The 23,124-nt window shown below is 38.5% G+C and overlaps 1 protein-coding gene across 3 annotated transcripts in view; it reads right to left on the bottom strand.

Moving 5' to 3' along the window:
* Positions 1 to 23,124, bottom strand: part of itsn1 (intersectin 1 (SH3 domain protein)) — a 207,869-nt gene that overhangs the window by 84,451 nt on the left and 100,294 nt on the right. For 2 of the 3 annotated variants that reach the window (XM_043701257.1, XM_043701255.1), the window contains exons 16-20: positions 17,362 to 17,501; positions 11,437 to 11,570; positions 5,008 to 5,216; positions 3,106 to 3,227; positions 483 to 497 (exon numbers count right to left, since the gene is read on the bottom strand). In XM_043701257.1, the coding sequence (XP_043557192.1) occupies positions 483 to 497; positions 3,106 to 3,227; positions 5,008 to 5,216; positions 11,437 to 11,570; positions 17,362 to 17,501 (620 nt within the window). The remainder of the gene's footprint in view (positions 1 to 482; positions 498 to 3,105; positions 3,228 to 5,007; positions 5,217 to 11,436; positions 11,571 to 17,361; positions 17,502 to 23,124) is intronic. The other variant, XM_043701256.1, reaches the window with a different exon arrangement.

Raw genomic sequence — 23,124 nt, 5'->3', positions numbered from 1 at the left:
AAGTACAAAATGCCATTTCTGCATTACACTGGCATTCCTTACAAATTGTCCTGTTATGCACATTATGAAAAGCTTGAATAAAACCTCTTTCAAAAACATACGCCTTTGAAACAATTCCCTTTTTCTACCCAGATACAAATATTGATACACAATATTAGCATTCAGGTCAGTCTAAACATATCACTGTGCCACTAATCAATAATTCACTTGAACATTAAGCACCAACAGCTGGCCATATTAAGTAGAATATTCATCATAGCTAACGACACAGATTCTTAGTTTTACAGAAAAGAAAGTGTTTGGAATCTCAGAATGCAAACCCAATTGAAATAAAAATCCCAAACTTTAAAACATAATTGGATGTCGCCATGATAACCAGTGGCTTAGGAGATAATTTCACAAGTCCATTTAGTGCAAAGAAAACTATGCAAGTACACAAAAGAAATTAACCCCACTCCCCAATAATTCTGCAACTGACTTACCCATTCCCCTTTAACCTCCAACATGAAAGCAAATGATCAAAAAAGGGCAGTAAAACAAAAGTTACAAAATCTCATTAGCAATTCAAAGTAAAACAGGATTTTAAAATGCTTTCTTAAACAGTTAGAACTGGGCATTGGGGGATGCCCAGACCCTCAGATCCATTGCAGGACACGATTACTCTTTAAAATCTGACCCATGTTCTACCACATGGTGCATGGAAGGAAATCAAAAATTAAAACTCAGTGCAGATGGTACTATAACTGTATGGTTCTGGACGTGGGTTTGCTCGCTGAGCTGGAAGGTTCATTTCCAGACATTTCGTCACCTTACTAGGTAATATCTTCAGTGGGCCTCCAGGCGAAGCACTGTGCATGATTCCTGCTTTCTATTTATATGTTTGCATTTCTTTGGGTTGATGTCATTTCCTGTTCTTTTTCTCAGGGGGTGGTAGATGGGGTCTAACTCTATGTGTTTGTTCCGGTTCCAGTTGGAATGCCATGCTTCTAGGAATTCTCGTGCGTGTCTGTTTGCCTTGTCCTAAGATGGATGTGTTGTCCCAGTCGAATGGTGTCCTTCCTTATCTGTATGTAAGGATACTAGTGAGAGAGGGTCGCGTAGTTTTGTGGCTAGTTGGTGTTCATGTATCCTGATGGCTAGTTTTCTGCCTGTTTGTTCAATGTAGTGTTTGTTACAGTCCTTACACAGTATTTTGTAAGTGACATTAGTTTTGCTTGTTGTCTGTATCAGGTCTTTCAAGTTCATTAGTTGCTGTTTTAGTGGGTTGGTGGGCTACCATGATGCCAAGGGGTCTGAGTAGTCTGGCAGTCATTTCCGAAATGTCTGATATAGGGGAGACTGGCGAGGGTTTATGGATTCGTTTTGTCTTGCTTGTTTGGGGTTTGTTGCTGAGACATCGGTGGACTGTGTTCATTGGGTACCCATTCTTTTTTAATATACGGCCTAGGTGATTTTCCTCTGCTCTGCGTAGTTCCTTTGTGCTGCAGTGTGTGTTGGCTCATCGAAAAAATGTTCTGATGCAGCTTTGTTTGTGGATGTTGGGATGATTGCTTCCTAGATGTTACCTAGTAGGGTGACAAAACATCTGGAAATGAACCTTCCAGCTCAGCGAGCAAACCTACACCCAGAATCTCAACCTGAGTTACAAATTTTCTCAAAACTGTACGGTGTCACATAAAATTTGGAGGGTGGTGAACAGCACAGAAATAGTGATTACAAAAGATAATGTCAAGTGAAATTGCTGATAAGGAAAGTTAAATTTAATGCGGAATTTAAAATCAAAGGAAGTTTTTCATGGGAAGAGTGCTCAACACATTCAGTACATATTTTAGGTAGCACAGTCCAGAAACAACCATTGGAACCATCTAGCAATGGATGCTACAGTAGGATGAAGACAAATATAAAATCTGAAAAGACCCAAACTATTTTTTTCCCTTTTGATCTTCTGAGTTGTTTAATTTGTATCTTAATGCAAAATTTTCCAGTGCAGTGGCAAATCTTAATTTCAAATCAGTTTCTGTGACACAAATTCATACTTTCAAAAACAATGAGGATTAACATTCTGGTACATTTATAGCTTGAGCTACAAAGATTTACACAAATGAACAGCTCCAATTGCTATGAAATATATATTTTTTAAAAGTAATAGTCAAGAAGATTGGTGTAAACCTGATGACCATATTCCAGCTCCAGCTGTGAGATGCGAGCAGCTAAAGTATTAAATACTTCAGTATTCAAAGGTATCACTCTCAAAGTTCACCTTTTGTGTTGTAACCCATTTCTAGACTATATAAGATTGTATAAATGCCTTACATCCAGTAGTGCCAAGAAATGTAGAGAGGAAAAGACGAGATTTGATGGTGAAGCTGGCAGGAATTTCAAAGAAGAAGAATTGAATCATGCAAGATGAAATTTTACTCAAAATAAGAAGGGCTTTTTGCCCCATCCTGTACATTATTTTAAGAATATAGTGAATAGGCAGAAAACTATTTGAAAAAAGGGCAAATTACATGCAGAAATGAACAGATGAAGAACCTTTCATCTTTTATCTGGTTACCGAAATTTTTCTTGCCTCAAGAAATGTTATGAATCAAAATGCATCTTCACATAACCTACTGCTGCAGGACTGAAACAATTTCAGTATTTACATAGGAAATGACTGTAGTAATGTTACAAAAATCTTTCTGACTGCTACTCAAACTGAAGACTTGTCATATTGTATGCAGTCACACAATGCACAAAATTGTAGCACACACTCTGAAATCATTGACAGAATTTTTTTTAAAAGATAGTTACAAATACTTAAGTCTTCAACTCTGGATGGAAAAATACACATTAAAGTTAAAAAAAATATAGATTGTTCAGCTCAGCTTCCCCATCTTAAAACCATTACGTATCACCAACTACAGAAAGTGCTACAGAAACTCAGCAGGTCTGGCAGCATCTATGGAAAGAAACCAGGTTAACACTGAGTCCAGTGACCCTTCTCCATCCCTGACTTTGAGGTTCTCCAGCACCTTCTGTCTTTGTTTCAGATTTACAGCTTCCACAGTTCTTTATTTATTATGTATCACAAACTGTTTCTCAAATAATAGGAAACCTTACCATTATAATATCTCCAGGATAAATAGTAACCTCATCATGGCTCCTAGCTTCAAATGGATACAATGCTCTATAATATACAACCTTAATACCATCTTGATCAGTAATTACAGGTGAAGGTTTTTCTATTGGAAGAGAAAAAGGGAATAATTAATTTTGCTATATCTTTTAAAATGTGATCTTCCTCCAAACTATAACTTCAAGCAAGATAGAATTGTTGTTACAGCATGCATACCTCAAAGATTCAAACATTTCATGTTACCTTCACTGTATGAACAATAACCACATCTGTAACACATTAGCCTAACCAATGCTGGAGTCCGACTGAAAGAATTCCAATTGTCAATAGGTTCTCTCAATTTTAGATGTGCACTTTTTCCTACTGTAATCCAATGCACTTCAAAATACCAAATCTGGAGTGTAAATTGATCCTACAGCAGAACCTAGCATGACAGTTCAAAAGAGAAAGCTGAAGAGTTTCCCAGCTTTTTTTAAACTAAAAAAAGTCCCTGGGGCAGCTCTCATTGTTTTATTCTGGAATTGCTCATCATGGTTGCCTACATCAGGCAATTTAGTTTACTCATTGTGGAACAGCTGGATTCACTGGATCAAATAGCATTCAGCTTGTAACCATGGGGACATTGTGGTGCAGTGGTAGTGTTCCTACCTCTGAGCCTGGAAATCTGGGTGCAAGTACCATCTGCTCCAGAGATGTACAATGTCAAGTCTGAAGAAACTGACTGAAAAAAATTATCTTCAGCTTGTACCCAGATGCCCCTCAAACTATACAACTGCAGTGACAGCATTAGCATGCCCTCAAATGTTGAAGATTATTCAGCTATGTTGTTCCTACTTAAAATAATAAATCCAATCTAGCCAATTCTCTGATAGGAATAATAAATAGTACCAAATAACATGTTCTTTGCAAAGCCTGCTTGAAGCTTATTTGGTAATCTGGATTGATTAGAGCAGAACTTGTCACAGGCTTAACCCACAAGAGTCATGTATGAAAGTTATGACAAAGTCCTAACTGGCTTTGGTGATATAACTTCAACATGTCAAGAAAATAAGAAACCCCACATTCAATTGGTAGTCTGCACAGACATAGCTGAAACAGGATGGTAGCAAACGTTATGACTGCTTTCTTAAACTTGCCGACGAGTTCATAGTTGCCATTTCCATCAGTGAGGAAGGTGCCCGAAACGTCAATTCTCCTGTTCCTTGGATGCTGCCTGACCTGCTGCGCTTTTCCAGCAACACATTTTCATTTCCATTAGTGACCCTTGCTGGACAGTATCAAGGACAGCACTGGGTAGGTTTATTGCTCTTGCTGTGACTTGTAAGCACTCACTATTCAGGCTTACACAAAACAAAAACGGTATGGGCAAGCATAAAGGATAGATTTGGTAATTATGGAAAACACAGGTTGTTTACTATCTTAGTTCTCCATCCATTTCTTATCTTTCATTCTATTCACTGATCACTAAATGTGAACAGTATTAAATTTGTCTTCAGTTAGTATTAACTTTTATGGCAAACTTAATTTAAAGCAATTTCCACCTTTACCTGTTCTTTCATGTTCACCTGTTATGTTTTTCACTGTTGGGGGAGGGGGTGGGTTGGCTGGACAGCAATGCAGAGCGATGCCAACAGCATGGATTCAATTCTCATAACAATTAAGATTACCATGAAGGACTCATCTTAACCTCTGCCCTCAACCTGAGGCATGGTGACCTTCCAGTTAAATTACCAGAGAGAATCGCCAATGAGAGAAAAGTGCTGTGGTTGAGTAGGTCTCGATGATTTTACCTTCAAAACTGATGGGTGACGTTTCTCCAGACTTGCCTCAATGACAGTGCAATTAACATTGTAAGGAAGGAAGGAAGGAAATAAATTTGAGGTTACCTGGTGGCTGCCATCCACTCCGAGACTGGTCCTTCACTGGCTCCAGGTGCTGTTGAAACATTCTGCTCAGTACTTCCTGCTTGCTTTTCTCCTTCTTTTGGGAGGTTTCTTCTGTTCTTCTACTTTGCTGTTCCTGGAGATTCTTTAGTCGCTCATCCTCATCCCTTTGTACTTGTTCCTGCCAAAGTTTATCACGTTCTTGAGCAGATCTAAAAACAAGTGTTTAATTTCATTCCTCAGGATTTGGCAAGAAATATTTCAAATAGAATTTGTAGTGGGATGGCTCTTACAGCACAAAGCAACAGTCAGAACCATAACATTTCTTGTACTAAAAAAACTTAACACCAAATATTATTCTGAAAAGAGCAAACTCATGCCAAAGCTGGCCTCATTTCTGATTCTTTTGGTAATTTTTATTTAGATATTCCTCCTTTTGAGACTTCTGAACAGGTCTGCACTGGTAACCTAAGTTATTGACCAGGACAAAATTCCCCTGTTCTACTTGCAAACAAATGTTCTTAACACCTGCCAACTAAAGACGACTTTCCGGTTTCACTTTCTATATTGCACTCTTAAATCGTTTCTTTCATGAAGTAAATGGTTGATTGTCCTATAAGGAGTTGAGTTTGCAGGACAAAATGAACTCCCTGCCCCCACTTCAACATGAAATTTGTCAAGAGATAGTATGTCTCAACTGCTTTCACAAAACATGATGCAAACAAACAAGAAATAGTCATTAAATTCACACGTGCGGGGATCGTTTCCTTTGGCTGCCCAGGAATGAATATTTCTGTTAAGTTGCTCCAGAAAAATAAATTACTGAAAAAGAATAAAAAGATGGATAACAGCCATCACAAAAAACACCATTACAAAACAACTCAGTATAAATACAGGAAGGCACAAACTTGAAAAATGTTTTTAAATTAACCTTTTGAAGCCATTTTAACTTGTAACAAAGAATGCGAACAATGCGAAGATGAAGAGGCATTCGGCATCTCAATTTCTGCACAAGTAAAATCATTGCTTCAAGTTTATTCTGTATGGTGACCCTCTAATTCAAAATAACTTGTCAACTAAAATTAAAGACAATTCTAAGATTAAACACAATTAATGAAATTATGAAGCATTTTGAGAAGGTCATAGTGTCAAACATTTTTCTGCTAGTTGGCTATTCAGCAGTAAGTATTATTTATTTAATTGGGCATAAGATAAAGAGAAGAAATTTCTTGACAGAGCATGAATTACTAAGTGGATACTTTACTGAGCGTTTGATTGCGATAGAGACCACAGTCTTTCATTAAAAAAAAGGAAAAGTGGATGAACATTTGAAGCAGAGCAAAATGCAGGCCAATAAGATAGTGGTGAATGGGATTTGTTTTGGATTATTCCAGGAAGCAATACCGGTTTTCACTTCATCATTTCTATTATTCTAGCATAGATTTCTCTGAACTTTAAAAACTATAATACTAGTCAACAGCTTCTGAAGAGTGACAACATTCACTTAAAAGCAGACGTTACTATTATATAGATACCTAAACCATCTATTGAAGTGCAGTCTCTCTCGCAAGAGAGCTATGATGTTAACTCTCCTCTGCGTGTTCCTCCCTGACTGCAGATTCCCTTTCTCTGAGCTTTTAACATTGCTGTCTGTTCGTGGTTTGCTAAGTATGAAAAAGGAAACATTAAAATAAAATAGTAACTGCATATAAAACCATAGAAATCTCAAACAGTAGCCCAGTTAAAATCAATTCTAATGAAAATATTTGACTACAACTTCCTTGAAGAAAAGTAGAGTGAGTCATCTAAACATCCTCAGTCTCAAGTTTGGTGCCTGGTTTGTGCTGAACTACCTGATCTCAGTTCGGGCAACAAATGGGCCATCAGATGGATTAAACAGTAATTGGGATTTAAAAAAAACTCAACCTCTCCTGAAAAGTCTGCGTGTACGATGTAAGGATCAGAAAAAAAAAAATCAAATTTTACTGAGAGCAACTCAAATAAACTTGCTGAATTCCTGGTCCAGGCTGGGTCACCTTGGCAGGGAACTGGATGTCTAAGCATCTTTTCTATAATTAGTTCCAAGATGGAAAAATCAGGGATAATATTTAGAACACGATTAGTAGGAGACGGATCAACCCTGGAAGATACCTTTTAACAGATCTGATCTCAACAACAACTCTCACCTTCCTGCCCATTCCCCAAAACCCTTTTAACCTGTTTCTAGTTAACTATGTCTCTTTCCCCTTCACATTTATTCAGTGCCCCAGCATCCTCCATGCTCTGGGGTGCTGTATTTTACAGATTTGTGCATCAATGAGGCAAGTGACTCCTCAACTATTTGTAATCTGTCACCCCTCAGCCTAAAACCTCTATTGTAGATTTCCTCACAAGTGGTACCATCTGCTCAATGTCTACTTTCTCAAACCCCTTCAGCGCTTTGATCTGACCTTCAATTAGATCTCTCATTCTCCTCAATTCTATTAAGTGTAGGCCTAAAGTTCTCAATCTCTCTTCATAAGAAACTTGTTCATCTCTGGAATTGGTATAGTGAACTTGTTCTGAACGGACTCCAACGCAATTACAACATTCAATTAAAAGATGACCAAAACTGTATGCAGGACTCCAGATGTTAGACTATAAGACCATAAGACATAGAAGTGGAAGTAAGGCCATTCGGCCCATCGAGTCCACTCCGCCATTCAATCATGGCTGATGGGCATTTCAACTCCACTTACCCGCATTCTCCCCGTAGCCCTTAATTCCTTGTGACATCAAGAATTTATCAATTTCTGCCTTGAAGACATTTAGCGTCCCAGCCTCCACTGCACTCTGTGGCAACGAATTCCACAGGCCCATCACTCTCTGGCTGAAGAAATGTCTCCGCATTTCTGTTCTGAATTTACCCCCTCTAATTCTAAGGCTGTGTTCATGGATCCTCGTCTCCTCGCCTAACGGAAACAATTTCCTAGTGTCCACCCTTTCCAAGCCATGTATTATCTTGTAAGTTTCTATTAGATCTCCCCTTAATCTTCTAAACTCCAATGAATACAATCCCAGGATTCTCAGCCGTTCCTCGTATGTTAGACCTACCATTCTAGGGATCATCCCTGCGAATCTCCGCTGGACACGCTCCAGTGCCAATATGTCCTTCCTGAGGTGTGGGGACCAAAACTGGACACAGTACTCCAAATGGGGCCTAACCAGAGCTTTATAAAGTCTCAGTAGCACAACAGTGCTTTTATATTCCAACCCCCTTGAGATAATTGACAACATTGCATTCGCTTTCTTAATCACGGACTCAACCTGCATGTTTACCTTTAGAGAATCCTCAACTAGCACTCCCAGATCCCTCTGTACTTTGGCTTTACGAATTTTCTCACCATTTAGAAAGTAATCCATGCTTCTATTCTTTTTCCCAAAGTGCAAGACCTCACATTGAATTCCATCAACCATTTCCTGGACCACTCGTCCAAACTGTCTAGATCCTTCTACAGCCTCCCCGCTTCCTCAGTACTACCTGCCTGTCCACCTAACTTTGTATCGTCGGCAAACTTCGCTAGAATGCCCCCAGTCCCTTCATCCAGATCATTAAAATATAATGTGAACAGCTGCGGCCCTAATACTGAACCCTACGGACACCGCTTGTCACCGGCTGACTTTCCAAAAAAGAACCTTTTATCCCAACTCTCTGCCTCCTGTCAGACAGCCAATCCTCAATCCATACCAGTAGCTCACCTCGAACACCATGGGCCCTCACCTTGCTCAGCAGCCTCCCATGTGGCAACTTATCAAAGGCCTTTTGGAAGTCTAGGTAGACCACATCCACTGGGTTTCCCCGGTCTAACCTACTTGTCACCTCTTCAAAGAACTCCAACAGGTTTGTCAGGCACGACCTCCCCTTACTAAATCCATGTTGACTTGTTCTAATCCGACCCTGCTCTTCCAAGAATTTAGAAACCTCATCCTTAATGATGAATTCTAGAATTTTACCAACAACTGAGCTTAGGCTAATTGGCCTATAATTTTCCATCTTTTGCTTTGATCCTTTCTTGAACAAGGGGGTTACAACAGCGATCTTCCAATCATCTGGGACTTTCCCTGACTCCAGTGACTTTTGAAAGATCTCAACCAACGCCTCCGCTATTTCCTCAGCCACCTCCCTCAGAACTCTAGGATGTTACCCATCAGGGCCAGGAGATTTATCAATTTTAAGACCTTTTAGCTTTTCTAGCACTTTCTCTTTTGTAATGGCAACCATACTCAACTCAGCCTCCTGACTCCCTTTAATTGTTGGGATATTACTCATGTCTTCCACTGTGAAGACCTGAGTTATACCAATGCTTTGCACAATTGCAGCAACAGCTCCCTATTGTCATACACTATTCATTTGGCAATAAGTGCCAAAATTCCAATTGCACTCCATATTACCTGCACAGCTGCTTACTAACTTTGTGACTCATGAATGAGGACACCCATATCTCTCTGCACCAAAACATTTTGAAGTTCTGCCCATTTAAATAATAAATTGCCTCTTTATTCTTCCAACCAAATTGTATAACCTCTCACTTACTCATTAAACTGTCAAATTTTAATGCAGTCACCTAAACTGACCAAATCCATTTGTAAATTTCTTATGTTTTCATTACAACTTATCTTCCCATGCATTTAGTGTCATCTGCAAACTTGGTTGTAGTACTTCCTATCCCTCCACCAAAGTTATTATATAGATGCTACAGAGTTTGGGGCCCTCAAGGCTGTATCCTGTGACACCACACTAGTTACAGTTTGCCAACTAGAAAGGATGCTAATAAATCCTTTAACATGGTTCCGCATGGTAGACTAATTTGGCCACTGGGCCAGGAAGTAGCAGATAAAGTTTAATTTGGATAAATGAGACGTATTGCATTTGGGTCAAAACAAACAATGGGAGGACTTATGCAGTTAAAAATAGGGCCTGGGTAGTGTTGCAGAACTGAGACACCCAGGGATTCAGGTACATAATTCTTTAAAATTTGCTTCACAGGTAGACAAGGCGCTTAAGGCAGCATCTAGCACACTTGCCATCATGGTTCAGACCTTTGAGTATAGGAGTGGGATGTCATGTTGAGGTTGTACAGGACATTGGTGAGGCCTCTTCTAAAATACTATGTGCAGTTCTGCTAGCCAGTAATCAGAAGGATATTATTAAACTGGACAGGGTTCAGAAAACATTTACCAGAATGTTGCTGGGAATGGAGAGTTTGAGTTTTGAGCAGCGGCTGGGACCTTTTTCACTGGAGTGTAGGTGGTTTAGGGGTGACCTTATAGAAATTTATAAAGTCATGAGGGGCATACATATGGTGAATAGCAAGGATCTAAAGGTGGGTGAGTTCAAAACTAGGGGCACATCTAAGCTGAGAGGAGAAAATTTTAAAAAGGACATAAGGGGTTTTTTTTGACCAAGTGGTTTGGGTATGGAATAAACTGCTAGACCAAGTGTGGATGCAGGTACAGTTACAACATTTAAAAGAAATTTGGATAAGTACATGGATAAGAAAGATTTGAAGGGATATGGGCCATTCGCAGGCAAGTGGGACAAGTTTAGTTTGGGAACATGGTGCGCGTGAACATGGTTGGACTAATGGGTCTGTTTCCACACTGTATGACTCTATGATTCATCAGTCCCAACTCTCTTTTCTGTTCTATTCATGATGTTGTAAAACATTCATAAACGACTGACATTTAAAACATGGGAAATAGGTTGCTCGGAAATCATGGATCACCAACTCAAGGTAATGCAACTGCTCTCCCAGATCAACCTTTTGATCCCTAGGATCAGCTTGGTGAACCTCCTTTATTGCTCTTCCAAGAACAATGTAGTGCCTCATCCAAATGTATACTGTTTCTAGGGAGTACACAATCACTATTTTATTTTCAGGCAGGGTGTGGGGGGGGGGGGGGGGCGGGGGGAGAAAAAGAGGACAAATACGGTGAAGGAGAGCTCAAGATCAAACCTGGATCACCTGCTGTGGATTATTTTTTGAAATAAAGGACAATTACAGCAGCTGCAGTTCTATTATTCCAACTGACTGCTGAATTCCAAATGACCCGTGATCATTTCTCTTATCTTTTCAAGAATGCACAACTTTTGGACATCTCCAAGACATGTGCAAATGCGTCATTACTTTAAGGGAGATGCAAGCCCCATATTCTTCATTGCAGGAGTGGCTTATGGGGAGCAGCTGGAAAATCACAAGTAAACAAAGATACAAACCTTTATCCTCACAACTGTAAACAAAAATGCATGAATAACCAGTGGCAAGAAAATTCAAGGACAGCAATGAATGAAGTAGCAGAGAAATCAGTTACTGATTTGGACAACAAGTATTCATTACTATGACCACAGAGAGGTGACATTTTTCAGCATAAAGTAACTTAAAATTCAAATACCTCTGGGCAGCTTCTTTCTCATGTTGCCTTTCAAGTTCTGCTGTCCTCCGCTCTTGCTCCTTTTGTTTTTGCCTTTCAAGTTCAGCTTCTTTCTGTTTCTGCAGTTGCTGTCTGCTATGAATTTCCCTCAGTTCCTGTAAGTGAACAAAGATGTACAGTATAAAGACTACATTTTTAACCAGCAGAAACACTGCCAAACCTTGGGACATTCAATTAGAAATATCAGAAACACCTGCCTAAAAAGAGCTAATGACTGACAAAATAAAATTAGGTCAAGACATCCTTTCTCAAACCTCTCACTTGCACTATTAAATTAACAGTCCACACATCAGATGGCATACACAGTACCACACCCAGTGGCACAAACAGAAATATTGCGAAAAAATAAAGTGTTAGTACAGCACACATGGATAAACTCCAAACTGTAAGAGAAAAACAATACTTATAATTAGAAGTCAACCTTCTAAACTAATGAAGGCAAGACCGCTTCCTAAAACTAAACTAACAGCAGATTACAAACACATCAACTTGCACAACACACAAAATATTATTAATTAGAAATGGAATATGCCCATGATACAGGCACAGTAGACCAAACTATTTGCAACTATACCACTATCGGCAAAAGGATTTGTTTCCGACAGCCAAACCTGAATGATATTAATTACTGTCACAGCTGTGTGAATCACAATGGATTCACACCATTGTGAAAGGATTGAATCATGCAGTGGAAACTATATTTTAAAGCAGGCAAAAAGTGCCTTTTAAGGCAAATAAAGGATACGGGACTTTTTCAAGTTGTCGTTTAAGAATAATTCCATAAATTAGTGTACTAAATCCAGTGTTAAATGCATAAAAGCTATTTTTCTCAATGAAATACTGACTCCATGCAACAAGGATTGCAGATAGTGTAAAGCAAAGTGTCTGATTTTGAAACTGTGAAATATCATTCCAATCTTGGCCATAATCAAAAGATAGGCAACAAGGTAGCTGATAAGTGGATCAAGTGCAGTAGTTACTGAGCAGTACCATTACAGCAGGAACTTCTTTCAAGCTTAGAAAAAATGAGAGGGGCTGGGAAGAATGAAAGGAAGAAAATACCTAGTGAATAAAAAAAAAAGGAACAATAAAAGGATAAACGATCTTCTCATCCAGACAGCCATTATTTCTAGATTGTTTTCTTTCCCCCATTTTCGACATGCTCCCCAAAATTTATACAAAGTAAAAGCCTTTTCCCCCCTCCACAAAAATGGAAAATTTACAATTTCCAAGGAGCCAATCAACAGATTAAAGATGAACCCTGGTGAATGGCACCACAAAAATAACCATCTTTTCTGTTCTTAACTGCTACCTTAAAATTAACTGGGCAGATCGACAGCATTTGTTGGCTCATGTAGATGTTTTTAAGCCAAACATGTATCAGTCGAAAAAATGTGAGCTTCAGGATATCTTGTGGAGACACTGGTACAGCTTTAAGGCCCATAAAAGGTGAGAAACCTTAAAAATAATATTTCTAAATAAAAAGAGGGGAAAAGGAGTCTATGAACTACGCATGGACTCTCGATTCTTGCATAATGATGCAAGCTTTGAGAAATAAAACTATATTAGAACGTTAACTGGAACAAAAGAAAATATCTCTCTGAACTGATAGCAAAATATGGCAATTAAACAGCACTGTAAGCCAATAAATATATTCTGAAGAACTGAATCTTTCCTGCCCTGCAAAAGAAATGCCAGCTATGCTGGAAACACAAATAAAGTTTAGCTCAACTTCCCAAAACCCCTCATGTGGCCTTTCAAGCTCATTCTCAAAATTAGATAACCGAATTAACCACTTCTGATGAACATGTGAAGAAGTTCCAAAACATCTGAGTAGAGAAATATATTTTACATTTTTTATTATGTATAATTCTGCTATTTGCATTTGAGTAGCGCATACTGTCCTTACTGAATTCACTGTAATGACTTGGAAAATGCTGTTGGATAAAAGCATGGAAAGCAGCAAGATCTAGCAAGTCCAGATTAAAATAGTGATATGAGAAGATTATCCAGCCAAGGTGTTAAAGATGTCAACAGTCTAACTCAAAGTAAAAGAAGCAAATGGCACGTGCAAAGGAACAGTGGAACCACCTGATCTGATTCGCAGCTTAAAATGACCAACATCACTTAACCACAGTTGATGTATGTAGTTAATATTTTATTTATTTGAAGTCCATGTCTAAACTATGAAATTAGATACATTGAAAAATTAGTTTAGAAAGCCATCAAATCCTGTACACAAATCAATTCTAAACATTTAAAATCAGGCATTACTTGAATTGTGCATTTCTAAATAGAAGGTTCAGGCCAAAAATACAAACATATAAAAGCTGCTAAGAGTAAACTGATACATCAATAGTTCAAGAAATACTGAACAATCTGAAATTGTTGAAATACCAGTATTGGTCACTCACACTCTCAATTACTTAATTAAATAGGGTTTGCTGAATAAATTATGTGTTTCTAATTCATTATCCTCATCACCCGAAGCTATTGACTCATGCACAAGTCCAGACAGTGATCATTTATTCAGCAGGCTACAAAACCATTAGCAAAAGTTCAGGTCTTATCTACTCTGCACTCCTATATTAACTTCCAGCAGAGGTCGCTAGACAGTAATCAAGAGCATACAACAGAGGTAATTACCACTCCATGAAGAACAATTTATTGTCCTAAAGTCAGATAACAGTGTTGTGACTACAAATTCAAGCAGGGTCCTTGGTACAGGAGTTGCCAGAAGTTCAAACTTACTAATAGGAAGCACACAAAGCACAACTGTGCAATTTCAAGAGCACGGGCGTTTTATATTTTGGCATTTACTGAAACAACTGTGAAATTTTGTCAATAGCGACAGTCACAATATTAGCAGCTTGCTCGGATTTTAACCTGGAGTGTTGAAAGTCAAAGTAAATATTCCAAGATAGGTAATCAAACACAGGACACTTCTTACTGGAAGTATACTCTTTCAAGTTTAATGCAAACCAGATAATGCTGGTGAAGACTAAAAGCAGAAGAGAGATTGTGGTTAGTTGAAGCATTTTAAGTTCCATATCAACTTTATTCAAAACTAATTACAATACTTAAAATTTGTCAACTTACTTGTCCCTAAATTCAATTCCTATAAAATGATGGTCATTCTTCAAAACTACGTAAATTGAAGATAAAATCTCTATTGCATATTTTACATGGGAGACCTCCCTACCCTGTCCATTTCACTTGGTCAACACAATTACACCATAATTACCAGCACATTCAAAGCTTGATCTCTAGTCTATTCAGCATTAGCTGATCACACAGGAGACTGTGATAAGTGCAATGCAATTTTCATTCAGACCTTTAAATTAGCAAATCATTTTTGTACAGACAGTTAACAACAATGGGGCAAACCTTTCATCAATGGCATGCACTTTGTTTTTGGCTGGGGATAAAATATAGCGTTCTAGTCTGTGCATCAAAGTTTAAGCCCCACACCAAACATGTGAATATAACTTAAACTGAAAAAAAGAGAGATCAGCGGATGCTAGAAAATCTCAGCAAGTCTGGTAGCACCTGTGGAGAGAAATCAGAGTGAATGTTTCAGGTTCAGTGACCCTTCTTCAGAACGCAAAATAAGAAAAAAAGCATCTGCATCTGAAACATTAACTCTGCTTTCTCTCCACAGATGCTGTCAGACCTGCTGACTTTCTCCAGCAATTTCTGTAATTGCTGTTGAAGTACTACTGTGTTCATGTTGCTGCACTTTGCTATATTAAAATTGTAGCTACACTTCAAAAGAATTTAATTGCCTGGAAAACATTTGGATCGCTGTGGTCATAAATACACAACAAATGATGTGAGCTTGACCACCCAACCTTCCACTTTTGCCCAGCTACTGTTTTGACTTACAAATGAACAATTAACGACACGCAGCAAGAAACCAGACAGTGGGTGGTGCTTATGGAAATATGCCTCAGCATGATTCCACGAATTTAGGAATGGGGGTGCCTAGATTAGTACTCAGGTGTAAAAATCATTGAATGAATTCAATGTCTAACTCATCTGTTCAAATTAAGTACTGTATTAAGTTACACCATTACAGTTAGCAATGTTAATACTCCGAACTCCCAAATGGTTTCTGACACCTTGAATAGGGCTTTCCTGAATAACACGACTGAACCAAGTTTGGAATACTATTTAGTCACAATTCTGAAAGGGATATTTATAATATGTAAAGATCAGGTTAATAATTTGCATTTTAGCTGTTTGGAACATCTCTACTAGGTTCAATCCACATCAAAAATGAATGACAAGTTCTACCTTGGAACAATAATTGTGCTGTAAACAATTTAAACAGGAACTTTGCTACATAGTTATAGTATTTACAGTCACAGTTTCTTTAAGTGAAATTAAACTTAGACAAACATATCTTTGGCAGCATGTTCGTAATACCTGAAAACAGTTTGGATGAAATTCTTACAAGTTCTGACATTTGCTCAAGGATTCTTACTCAAATTACAAATTTTGGCATGACTTTAAGAGTGACATTTCTGGTAGGAAATTGCAGGCTTGTATGTACCAAGCACATGACACATGGAAGCAATGTTTGCACTTCCATTTAGAAATGCATTTCAAAAGCTGTGCAGAAGCGCATGTAGGCAAAGAAACCTTTAAAAAGAAGTCTAAGTGGTTCACGCTGCACAGGAGGAAGCCCAGGCACTGCAGCAAAACATCGTCCACAGCCACAGACTGGAAGAAAGAAATGCTCAGATTTAACAAAGGAAAAGCACCTAAAGCAACTAAGACAGACTTTAACAAGAAAACATGAGAACTATACTGTTAGACATTTAATCGAAAGCAAATAGCACAATACAGCATTAAATCCTATATAAAAAGTATTCCAAAAGTGGCCCTTTCTCAAATTACACATTTCTTAAAATGCTACTTAACATAAACATGCTTTACATTTTAAAATAGCTTGTTAAGTGTCAGTCTTGTTAGATATTGTTGGATAGAGGCCATTTGGCAGTTATGAACATACTTTCAATTATAAACCATCCAAGCCTTTCACAAAAAATAGTGCCGAGATCTAATTTTAGAAAGCTAACCATAACAAGCAGGCTTTTCGCCATCGTCAAACGATTGGATAGTCTTACACATCACAAAAGTACAAGTTAAGGTCAGATGGCAAAAGAGAGGCAATGATAACATTGTCTTTCCACAAAGTTAACACAATTCAATTGATGAACAAGTTATCTAATTTTAATTTGAATGCACTTCTCAAAATAAGCTAATTTAATTTATATTTATTACTTAAATAAATCTAAAAACAAATGTGCAGAGTCACAAAGAGAAGGCAGGGCAGGAGCACCAGGTGAATCTTTCCTTCAGAGAGCGAGCACAGACAACAGATTGAATGATCTCCTTCTGTGCTATAAATATTTACGATAGTAGTCTTCCATCAGTGACACATTCGAATGAATATGATTGAAACCAAGAAATACACAGCAAGAATGCTAGTTGCAGCAGTCAAGGTGAACATGCTTAGAAGAAATTAAACTGCCAGAAACGAAGTGGAGAAGTGTATAATTGGAAGACATTTGTTGAAAAATTATTCATTCAAGCAAATTCAAACACTGAGGAGTCAACAGCTTGTATATTCTTGTCCCAGGCACACTACGAATATAAATGTAATTTACCAATTAAAGTTCCTGTGATGTATAAAAGATGATGACAATAAAGAGGTATTAGTCTTTGCACCCAGCTTAATTCCAAACATGTATGCTGAAACTGACCTGAGTATGGAATCTGAGAACAGAGACTGGAATTTATGGAGGCTTTTGACACTGTGCCTGTTCAACTTTTAACATAGAACACAGCAAGAAGAATTAAATAAATGCTCAGCATTACCTTTAACTGATTATTGAAGACATCTATCTCCTGGAGTTTCGCCCTTGTTTCTTTCTCAACTTCATCGAGTTGATCACGAAGATGTTGTCTAGTCAACTCTTTGTTTTCCAAAGACTTTTTAACAGTAAGAATAGTGTCCCCTATTAATGAAAAAAAATAGTGTTCTGCAAGTTGACAGTTTGGAAGAGGAAATGCTGCATTTAAAATACACTGAGTTGTTACTAATGTGCACTTAAATAATCTGTCACAACAGTCATAAGCATTCAAGAAACTTACATAGTCACAACAAAACAGAAATTTAATTACAAAACTTGACAAACAGCAGAGTAAGATAAAAGTTCTTGAGTTTTTTTACATATTAACATATTGTTACTGCCATACTTCTTGGTTGCATTTTAGATTACAATTTCATAGTTTCTAGAGTTTAGCATCACCAGTCACTCCCAGTTGACGATCACCTGCACCCAATAATTTACTGCATGCCTTCCTTCTCAATATCCAGGCAAAAACACAGGCATAGTAATTTCAAAATGAACTCTAAGAAAATACCATGCACTGCCTCTCTAATTAGTTTCTCTCTCCAAAATAGTCAAACAGATCCTTTTACAAAATTAAGTCGGTGTTCGGAGCACCGCTTACATTATGAAAGATAAATTTAACAGAAACATTCATGTTTTGCGAGTATACAAAGAGATAGTGCATACTTCCTCTAATCCAAAAAGAACAGTCACTGCACAGTGAATCCATTACATTCACGTTGGCTCTTTATAGGACTACCTCACCGAGTTCCACTTCTCCAACCTCAACCCTATAGCCCTGTAATTTCTCTTGGCTCAGATAATTATTCAAGTCTATTTGAAAATTTTGATGGAATCTGCCTTCATTATACGCTCAGTCAGTGCCTTCCAGTTCCTTATCATTTGCAATGTAAGATTTGCCCTCATGTTGCCCTTGCTTCTTTTGGTGATCACTTAAAATTGATGTCCTCTGCTACTCAACCCTTTAACAGCACCAACCACTAGTGAATTTTGAGACGATTTGTAGCTCAAGTTGAGGCTCTGGATGTAAATTTGCTCACTGAACGTTTTCAGATGTTTCGTTACCATACGAGGTAACATTATCAGTGAGCCTCCGGATGAGGTGGTATGGCCTGCTTTCTATTTATGTGTTTAGGTTTCCTTGGGTTGGTGATGCCATTTCCTGTGGTGATGTTACCACTAGCCAAAAGAACAGCAGAGCAAAACAGCCGCAGAATGCTTAGAGAAATGATTAATGATGCCCACAACAGACTCCGTAAATCGAACTGGGAAATTTCGCGTCAAAAAACTCTAATGGCTCATGCAACAGATCATGAATGGACAGACACAGTACAACAAGCCATAGACATTAGACAGCAACAAACACAAAGTGAAAAAGCTAAACCTCAAGAAAAAAAAGAGACAAACTTACAAAATAACAACACAAACAACACAGAAGCATGGATGAAAAAAAAAAACTTACTGACCGACCCACAACAGGCACTGAAAAAGCAGTTTTAGTAAGAGGATTAAATTACAACTTCCAGGATGCAGAGAAGAAAGATTTCTTAGCAGCATTAGAAACAACACTGAAAGACAACAAACTTACAGAAGAAATCCAGCAAACCATCAGACAGTTGCACCAACATTAAGCAGGAAAAAGGAAGGGAACACAAAATACTCAAGAAAGGAAAGCACTAGAAGGACTAAAAAAAAAGAAAAATTTTGTTGTCCTACCTGCAGACAAAGGACACTTGACAGTCATTTTAAATCAAAGAGATTACACTGAGAAAGCGAACACACTGCTTGCAAATATCAACACTTACCAACCCCACAACCAAATCACAGCCCTACTCAAAAAACTTCAGATATCTGGAGAAATGAATGAGACCGACTTCTAAAAAATGAAGGGAAAAAGTGAGGTCTGCAGATGCTGGAGATCAGAGATGGAAATGTGTTGCTGGAAAAGCGCAGGTCAGGCAGCATCTAGGAAACGTCGATTCTCCTGTTCCCTAGATGCTGCCTGACCTGCTGCGCTTTTCCAGCAACACATTTCCATCTCTAAAAAATGAAACCAGGTACACATCAGACTTCCACAGATTATCCAAAATTCATAAAACCAGGAGCCCCCCCTCAGACCCATAGTCTCGCTACCTGGAACACCAAGCTTAGATTGGCCAAATAGCTAGATTAAAACACTTTGTAGAAGACTAACGCCTCTCCATCCACTCCACCCAAGAAGTCTTGAAGACACCAAGATAGAAGAGGATGAAACAATGGCCTCCTTTGATGCAACTGCCCTATTACATTCATCAGCATGGTCAAGGAAACACTGACTACACGAGTAGAAGAACCAAAGACACTTACACCAAACACCAACTTCATCAGCAAGGACAGCATCATCAAGCTAGTGGACCTATGCCTGACCATCCACTTCACCTTCAACAACAAAACCTACAGACAAACCAACAGAACACCCATGGGATCTCCGATATCAGGATTCTCAGTAGAAGCAGTAATGCAGACATTCGAACAAACAGCTCTGCCAACTATCTAACCCAAACTTTGATCCGCTACATGGAGACACCTTTGTCATCACTAAACAAAACAAATTAGAGGAAACTTTCAAGACCATCAATAATACTCTTATTGGCATAAAATTCACTAAAGCAGAGGAAAACAACAACAAACTACCATTTCTAAATTACGCAGTAGAATGAACAGCCAATGGGGAATTTCAAACCAACGTCTCCAGGAAAATAACACATATTGATCAAATATTGAACTACAGAAGCAATCATACCAACACCCACAAACGGAGCTGCATTAAAACATTATTTCAACGAGCCACCACACACACTGCAGCACAGAGGAACTACAAAGAGTGGAAGAAAATCACCTATACAGTGTATTCATAAAGAACAGATACCCAACGAATACAGTACTCCGATTTCTCAGCAACAAACCCAAACAAGCAGACAAAACGCATCCAGAAACCCCTGCCACTCTCCCCTACATCAAAGGCATCTCGGAAATTACTGCCAGACTACTCAGACCCCTTGGCATCAAGGTAGCCCACAAACCCACCAACACACTAAAACAGCAGCTAATGAATTTGAAAGACCTGACACAAACAAGCAAAACTAACGTAATTTACAAAATACCTTGCAAGAACTATAACAAACAAATTGGAACAAACAGGCAGAAAACTTAGCCACCAGGATACACGAACTTCAAACAGCCAAAATATGACATGACCCACTATCACTAGTATCCTTACATACAGTTGGGAAAGGAACCACTTCGACTGGGACAACACACCCATCCTAAGACAAGCCAAACAGACACACACACAAGAATTCCAAGAAGGATGGCATTCCAACCAGAACTTTTATCAACAAACACATTGACTTGGATCCCATTTACTTCTCCCTGACAAAAACAGGAAATGACATCACCAACCCAAGGAAACCTAAACACAAATAGAAAATTGAGCATTATAGCAGCCCTTCATCAGAGACTCACTGACGATGTTACCTAGTATGGTGATGAAACGTCTGAAAACAAACCTTCCAGTTCAGCGAGCAAACTTCCATCCAGCATAAACCACTTGATTCCCCTCTGCACTGTTTCTACTGCTCATTATTTTGAAGACTTGCATCAAGTTGGCCCTTAAATATTTTTTCGATCTTCCATACAGCACAATTCCTTCATCCCGAAAATCAAATCATTCTTGATAATCATTTCTGCATCCTCTCTAATACCTTCCCAAAACAAGATGCCCAGAACTGGATACAGTAGTCCAGTTGAAACTGAACCTAAATTTTATATGGGAATACCATAATGCCCTTGATAGGCCCTCAATTAATAAGCTACATGGAATGTTGGGCTTTATAACCAGTTTCTCAACTTGCCCTGCTCACATGATTTGCTCACATATGTATCCCCCAGTCTTGGTGTGCTACATTCCATCCCCTTCAGATATGAACCCTTAATCTTATATTGCTTCTCTTATTCTTCCTACCAAAAAGTGAATCACTTCAAATTCTCTGCGCTACATGTTGCATCATTTTTCCCATCCATCTACATTCCTCATTAGGCTGAATATGCTCATATTTTGTGCTATTCACAAGCATGCAAAGAAATCAGAACTGCATTTATCTCAGCTATTCCCTGCTTTTACTCTTTTGGCTATCTCGTACTTTGCGACAATTAATTAAGGAATACATTAGTGGCTTCACAAAGGTAGATGAGGAAATCCAAAATCAAGTGTCAGGAAGGTCTTCTGCCATACAACAGGTTCCAGTTTTTTTGTATTCAACAGAGCTTCTAAAAGTGAACCGGCTAATTGCTTGGAGAAAAAAAAGCAGAGACAAGGGGGGGATAAAGGCTAGATGGTAGAATTAACTGAATTCAATAGTGTGAATGGCTTCCTTCTGTGCAGTAACTGCAGCTATCAAATGTTTTAGAACAGATGGTCATTTATCAATAATGAATGAATCCAACTGTTGACAATGTACCAAAATGACAGTCACTGAACACAATCACCCAAGTCAATTGATACCTGACAGTTACTATTGTCCTGAGTCTTTTCAATTTATCATGAAGAATAATTCTGTTGTCATTTCATCTGGAACAAAATGTAATCATTTTCCTTCAAGAACTACTCACTTAATAATTGAACCCCTTTAATACAGAAGTTTTTGAATTGTCCTTGATCCATGGAATAATGGAAAACCAGCATTTAGTACCCATTATTTATTAAGGATCAGTTATATTCTGTACTGAAGTGACTGGGTATAAGTACCAAGTTCTATAGGACTACTTGCATACCTAACAGTAAAAACAACATGCAATAGACAAGATTGCACAATCCCAATCAATTCACAGCCTTGCAGCCCTGCCACATCCAAACATGGATAGTGGTGCATAATTAAACAACTAACTGGTAGAGGGGGCTCTACATCTAACTCCATCTTCAATGATGTGGGGTTCCAGTGCCATCAGGGCAAAACGCAAGGCTGAAGCATTTGCAAACAACTTCAGCCACAAGTGCCAAGTAGCTGATCCATCTCCAATGCCTCTGGATGTCGCAAGTGTCTCAAATTTTATTTGATTCATTCCTGTGATATCAATGAATTATTGAAGGCAATGAATAATGCAACAATCCTGACAACATCCAATCATGGTTACTGCAGGCACAGAACTATTGAAAAGTTACAGCACATTAAGAGACTATCCAGGCCCTCACATTTTCTAGATGAATAAATGAGCTGGTTCCTCAAACCCCACTTTCCAGCAACTGCTCTTTAGGCTTTGGAGGTTACAGTGTTTCAGTTGCAGATTCAGGTTCCATTCAAATGAGTTGAGGGTTTCCAACTCCACCAGCAAACTGGACAGTGAACTCCAGACATCACAAGTTTCTGCGAAAAGTTTGATTCTTGTCACTTCTAATCCTTTATTTTAACTCAATAGCCCCGATAAATTAGGGGCTCTCCTACTAGGCAAAACAAGTTTCCCTGTCCACTCTATTCAAGCTTCTGATGGTTTAATGATCTCAAGTTCCCAAAACGAATTCAAAGTCAACAAGGCACAAATCAGGAGTTTGATGGAATACTCACCACTTGCATGAGTGAATGAAACTGCAAGTACACTCAAGAAGCTTCACACCATCCAGGACAAAAAAGTCCATTCGACTAGCATCTTACTACCTTCAACCTTCCCGGACTGATACACACTGGCAAGT

This window comes from Chiloscyllium plagiosum, chromosome 12, assembly GCF_004010195.1.
Source record: "Chiloscyllium plagiosum isolate BGI_BamShark_2017 chromosome 12, ASM401019v2, whole genome shotgun sequence".
In the NCBI taxonomy this organism is placed as follows: Eukaryota; Metazoa; Chordata; class Chondrichthyes; order Orectolobiformes; family Hemiscylliidae; genus Chiloscyllium; species Chiloscyllium plagiosum.
Note: the sequence above shows the minus strand (reverse complement) of the source record. Positions and strands in the feature narration are given on the sequence as shown.